Genomic DNA, 6,570 nt, shown 5'->3' with positions numbered 1-6,570 from the left:
ATGTCGGAGTCCAGACACGAAACTTTCAACACTGAGGGGACTGGAACAATATCATCTCCCCTACGCACGATTCCAAGACAATTCTAAATTTCATTGGACTTTGTATAGAATATTGCGACATGATGACGACATCCGCAGGTCCGCTACACGTCATCGTAAGGTCTGTCCCTCTTGGGCGTGCTGGCACAGCACGAGAACATTGCGGTGATCAGGGTCAAGGCGGCTCCCCCGGCGGTCAGGTAGAAGGCCCAGTAGAATGTACAGGTACCTGTAGGTACGAAATAAAACCCACGTGTAAATATTTCATCACCACATTATGCAAAATTCTAAAGCGCTCTGTGCTCCATTACAACAGCATCAAAATATTATCTTTTTTAAATCAGGTGGTCGGGGGTAAAGGAACTATATTTATTTAAGGAATCTTAGATTGTAAAGGTACGCGTTTTTATAGAAATGTGCCAATCGTTATATGAATACACGTGTTAATAAATCGGCTTAGAATAATATTATGATTAATATTTAATCCATGGTGGAAAAGCCTTAGTTCATCCTCATACAAGGATAGTGCAATCAATTTTCGATCATAGGAGAGGTATTTTCAATATTAACACAATTTTTCAAAGATATTGCCTCGAGTGTCGTATGAAATATACTAGATTAGATGGATTTATTGATATTTTTTTCTCAAGGATTGTAATAATTCTCAAAGGATTGTCCAATTGTACACGGCTTTTCATCAAAGGACGATAATTGGTCCAGAATAGGTCGGGCCAGGCGCAACGAGGGATTGGGTTTCAGCAACAGCAGACCGTGAGTTACGAGGTGTGGGGGGCTATCTGGTCCGCCACAGACGGGCGGAAAGCGTGTCGGAAGCTGCGATTATCTCCATGAATCTGGCGTATTATCGTCAATTGGGTTAAACCCTGCTAGCCTTGTATCAAATTAACTTGCAAAAAGAGGATGGTGGCTGTGCAAATTACACCAATTAATGGTTTATTTTGAGATCTAGAAGTGCTGAACTTTCTTTCAAGTCTAAGTTATATGTTCTAAGTTCTAAGTTACTGCACGAATTTGAAACTTATTCTTAATGTACAGACTTATTTATAAATCATGGCAATGCACGTTTTTTTTGTTGTTGATATTGTTGTATTTATCATTAGATCAGTATTCAAATTGAACAGTCGTCGTCAAATAATTAAAGCACCTGGCCCATTCAACCTCAAAATTAATTATCAAATTAAAAAAATTCAGCCATGCAATCATTTTGTGGATATTGATTTGATTTTTTTATGAGGATATGCATGAAGAGACAGTTATCTTTTTTTAAATTTTGAATTAAAAAGATACTGAATAAAGTCAATAAAGTGACTTATTTTAGGGAAAAGTAAAATTTATCATTTACTTCGTTTATAATTTTTTTTTATTTTTTAAAAATAATAAATAAATTTAAAAAAAAGTAAGAGTCCTCTCTAGACCCCCCCCCCCCCTCGAACCGACTGCTTCTGTAAATATTCTTCATGGTAACATCGTATTCATATGGTTATGATACCAAAGTACAACACCCCCCCCCCCACCCTTCCCCCACCCCCAAAAAACAACAAAACCAAAAAAAAAACAAAAAAAACCCCAAAAACTCCCCCAAAAAACCCACAACAACACCAAGGAATGAAAGTAAAACGATGATGTTCATTTTAAGGGGCTGTTTTAGGCTCAAATCATGTATAGTCCTTTAAAAAAATTAATAAGGAGTTAATATTTTGGGGAGAGGTATGTTTGGGAAGGGATAACTTACCAAATTTATAGGAGCCTGACAAATTGCCACATGCTTGCTGTACTTCCATGCTGGTCCAGCCGTGAGGGTAAATAGCAACACCCCCTCCAATCAGTAAACCTATAAAAAGGACTTGTTTTTAATATAGACAAAATTTGATATACATACGTAAGAACATCAGCCACGTACATGCACACGGTAGAGTTATTGTAAGATCAAATAAATGTCTATTTTTTAACAATATTGATCTTATATTGTATGTACAATCCCAATTAAGACCTTCATAGGAAAATATATATTAATTGACAATTTGATTAGAATTAAAATTGATCGAACCCTCATAAAAAAACATAAAACACAAGAGAACAGCTGTACGTGTAGAGCAAATGTGTCTGCAATAAGCTTCTATAAATCTTACCCTTGTTATAATTGATATACCGGTACATGTACATATATATGTGTCTATCACACGGTTTGCGAGAGACAAAACGGACAAGAAAGTATCCTGCTGTACCAAGCAAACTCGTTTTGGAATGTGTTTGTGTTTGGGGGAGGGGGAGGGGCACTAAACGCAATTTATTTTAAAAAATAAGAAAAACCTCATTCCTTAATAATGAGTCCACTGGTTTACTTGCGACATTCAGCTTTCTCCTCAAGGTAATGGGGGGGGGGGGGGGGGGGGGTAGCAATAAAATATCACCTGCGATTCCAGATCGGGCACATCTAGGTCGAGATTATTAACTGTCGTATGTTTTTAATTGCTAAGACAGGTATTTGTTTACCACAACGATTTATGACCCTAAGGTTTGGTCAGTGAGGGAAAAATGTGCTGCTCTAGAGTATGGGACCATCACCAGGCCGATGTGACGGACAAACCAACGCTTATAATTGTTGGCATTTCAGGAAACAGTATGTCCAACATTATCGCCTTAAATTGATGGGGAGACATTGCAGTCAGACAGGCATTATTATTTTGCAAAAAAAACCCCAACAACCCATAAAAGACTACAAGATTGTTCTGAATGAACAATAGACAGTATTCAAGTTACTGCACTCATATGTGGGGAAATCCTGTGTACATAAATGAACATACATGCAACTGACATGATTATTGATCCTGCAACCACCCCTCGGCAAGCCTCGCCCTCTGTCACGTTTTAATTCTTACCCTCGCCAAAATACGGCCTGTAATTCAAAACAGCAACCACGTAGCTTAATCAGTTAATTATAGGTATCATCACTTCCAAATGAGTTCATTGTTTTATTGAAAATACAAAACGGCCATTGTGGCATACCGTTGAAGATGTAGAGGAATCACCTCTGAGGCTAATATATATTTACCTGACTGTACACAGGTATGTACATACACAGGTATACACTTCTCGCCGGGGTGACAGGAATACCCAGGTGACACGATCTCTGTTTACAACAACAAACAATCCAGGTCAATTTTACAGCACCCCCCTCATATTTATCATGACGTTACCTAAACCCTGTTTGCAAGAGCTAATACTTCCGAGATAACGTGAATGAAATTCTCAAAGCCACTGGTGCCAAAAACTTCTTTTGAGATTGATAAATCTATCAGGGGAAAAAGATGCCCCTACCATCAGGCGTGGAGATTATTCATGCACGATTTTTATATTTTGTTGCAGATTTAAGGGATTTCTTAGATGGTTTATCCATGCAATGACTCAGAGGCTAGGGCTGTTTTTTTTTTATTTCCCTCACTGTTTTCATCCCTTATAATTATTGGCAGAAAAATCTCGGAATCTTTTGAGGGAGAAAAATAAATCGATAAAAAGTATGAATCACAAATAAAGCGATGACAGTCGAAGTGCTTGCTGTATATGACAAGTTTCTATCTAGCTGGTCCATGTATATGCAGCTGTGACAGTGGGTTAATTTAACGTTTTAGAATGTCTGACTGTATATTATTGGAAAAGTACATGTATAATGCATTTCATCTTATCATAATGCAATTGCATCAATCACTGATCATCCGATCTTGCCATGCAATTTTATTCTCAGTAGACTTTAGCTAAATGGACCAATTTTTTTTTCATCCAAGCAAATGGGCTTCGCATCCCCTTTCTTTATTGCCAGACTTATTAATCCACTGATCTTGTGTTGTATCCCCGTTTTTAAAAACCCGTCTTGAATTTAAGAAATCAAAGGAAAAAAATTCAATTACCAGTGGAAACTTACTACACATTCATACTTACCCGAACACATTTGTAACACTCCGGCAATTCTGGCTATGAAAGGCGATATAATCCCTCTAATACAGATCGCCAGAATAGCAATTAAAGCAATGAGGACGGCTAGTCCACATCCCGTCCCCACGGCAATGGTGGCCACTTGCCACCACAGACTCGGAATGTCCGTGAAGCTCGAATAGCGTCCACACTGCTCCACCATTTCAAACTCATCGTTAAAAGTCCTTCTTGGGTAGTTGCAGCGTCTGAATACACCAAAATACACCGGTATCCCATTGAGCTGTCCCTGCAGCCAATATGGCATGTAAAATCCGAAACTGGCCCCCACCGCGGCCAGGAGGGACAGTAGGGCCCAGAATACCCCGACCCCCGAGAGTCTGGTCATTGCTGCTGGTTGTCTGCGCGCGCGCTGTATCAGCTCCGTCTTCCACGAACTGTTGTCGTTTAGTCCCGTCCGTATCATCGGCAGCACGCTATGTAGTAATCGGGATTCCTCCACCGCATTCAATTTTATTGAGGTTCATTCATGGTTGCGCTTCGTCTGTGGGTCCGTTTTATTGTTTATATAGATCATTATCCCCCAATTTGTATCAGAATGTATATATATCGGCGCGCAGATATAGCCGAGAAAGCTCACGGCTGGGACCGTTATTATATTTAGTCCCGGTATTTATTATGTCGATCAGTCCTCGCGATATACGGACTGTGGTTTTTTGCAACAAAAGATTCCGTGTCAAAGTCTTTGGTCCCACTGTGGAAATGTCAAGTTTAACTCCGGTAAATCTTCGCTATTTTCTTCCGTTTCACCAGACGGCTGGCGAGAATGAATGAATGAATGAAATCTGTTGAATACTTTTTTTTCTTATTAACAAATCGATTGAGGTTTTTAAAAACAGGTTGAGCACACAATCAGTCACAGATCTTGTGAAGAGGTTCGTTCAGCTAGAACGTAAATAATGTCCATTATCCCAACACAATTGTTCCGTAACAGGTATATATGAAGGAGAGAGAAAAAAAATACCCGGAGTAATATATTATGTATTGCCCAGATATCCGAAAGCATGTTTAGGATTTGTGCCGATTTAAAGACTGCGGTTGATAACTCTTGACCCATATTGAACAAAATCTGATACTTTCTTGTCTTGATTGTATCTGACAGGAAACTAGAATATACACCGAGGCATCCAGAAACAAAGGCGCGTTTAGTTCCTACTGTCACGAATCCGGGCGCGCTCGATGTCTGCCTTCTCTCACTTGTCTGTAAACCTTTTAGAGGGTATTGTGTGGAAAATTTTAAAAAGTGACAACGTAGATATGAAAAAAACTTTTAAAATACCTTTAATTGATTGTGTATTTCCGGACACAAGCATCATGCAGAGAGAGAGAGAGAGAGAGAGAGAGAGAAAGAGTTATAATGATCACTTGACACTTGATTAAGAAAACAGATATTCAAACGTTCTGTTTAGGATTCGATAGTTCCATAACCGCTTTAATTCTCTCTCTCTCTCTCTCTCTCTCTCTCTCTCTCTCTCTCTCTCTCTCTCTCTCTCTCTCTCTCTCCTTGTATCAACAAACCTCAAAGACAAACATTCCAATGCTTGAATCTCACCTATACCGTTACACTTGACATCCGTACCATTTGGAATTTTCACCGAATTATCTTATCAGTTTTATCCAATACAAAGTTAATTAAAAATTGATTGACAACTTAAAGATAGTGTTTAATTTATAGAGTACAACGCTTTTTAAGCGGGGTCTAAATACTTTTCCAAATCATGCGTCAAAAAGTCCAATGATTATCATATCCATTGAACTTGAAAATCTACTTTTTCATTAATGAAATGAATATCATGTTTAAAGTTTTAAAAAAATCATAAAAAATAAATAATCGTTCCGTATAGTTTTCTAAATATCTATTTCTAGCACCTAAATTTTCACATAATTTTTATAATAAAAAAATTCTAATAGAAACCCAGTCTTCGAGGAATTTCTTTTTAACTTAGCCTCTAGATTTTTGTTAATGATAATTTTGTAACGCACACGGGGATTTCTCAAAAAACATTTTGAGGAGCGGTGCGGATCAGAAACCCTATGGAATTTACCATCGATTGATCACCATCAAGCAAAACCCTGACAGTTATTTCTTATTTTTCACATTTAACTTAATTAATATTCAAATTAATGTATGATTGAAAATATTGTTGTTTATACTTGCCCATAAGGCTACAATGCCCCCCCCCCCCCCTCCTCAATATATAGAGTGGGATTTTAAGTATATTGTGTATTCATGGATTTTCCTATCCAACAGCCAATGGTAAAAAAGGTTAATAAAATATCAAAAGTTAAAATAAACCACAAAGCCCCCCCCCCCCCCCCAAAAAAAAAAAACCCTACTTAAAAATGGACTTCTTCGAGGTCAACACTATATCGGCTATAGGTAATCATTTACACCAGGTGTATGGCAAACGCATCCATTGTATAACACGTGGGAAAAAGAAAATAATAAAAGTCACTCGCAAAAATAAGTGTTAGAGTGTATGTATCACAAGTAGTCCCAGTGTGTTGCCCTAGCTGGTATTT

General features: G+C 38.1%; 1 protein-coding gene across 1 annotated transcript; it reads right to left on the bottom strand.

Annotated features, from left to right (window-relative positions):
• LOC105339355 (LHFPL tetraspan subfamily member 6 protein) lies at window positions 1–4,592 on the bottom strand. Its single transcript, XM_011444875.4, has 3 exons — window positions 3,997–4,592; window positions 1,793–1,891; window positions 1–268 (listed from the first exon to the last, which is right to left on the bottom strand). The coding sequence occupies exons 1-3, from the start codon at window positions 4,451–4,453 to the stop codon at window positions 144–146; spliced, it is 681 nt and encodes a 226-aa protein (XP_011443177.3). The 5' UTR covers window positions 4,454–4,592; the 3' UTR covers window positions 1–143.
• Between the last annotated feature and the right edge of the window lie 1,978 nt (window positions 4,593–6,570).

The sequence above is a fragment of the Magallana gigas genome, chromosome 8, assembly GCF_963853765.1.
Source record: "Magallana gigas chromosome 8, xbMagGiga1.1, whole genome shotgun sequence".
In the NCBI taxonomy this organism is placed as follows: domain Eukaryota; kingdom Metazoa; phylum Mollusca; class Bivalvia; order Ostreida; family Ostreidae; genus Magallana; species Magallana gigas.
Note: the sequence above shows the minus strand (reverse complement) of the source record. Positions and strands in the feature narration are given on the sequence as shown.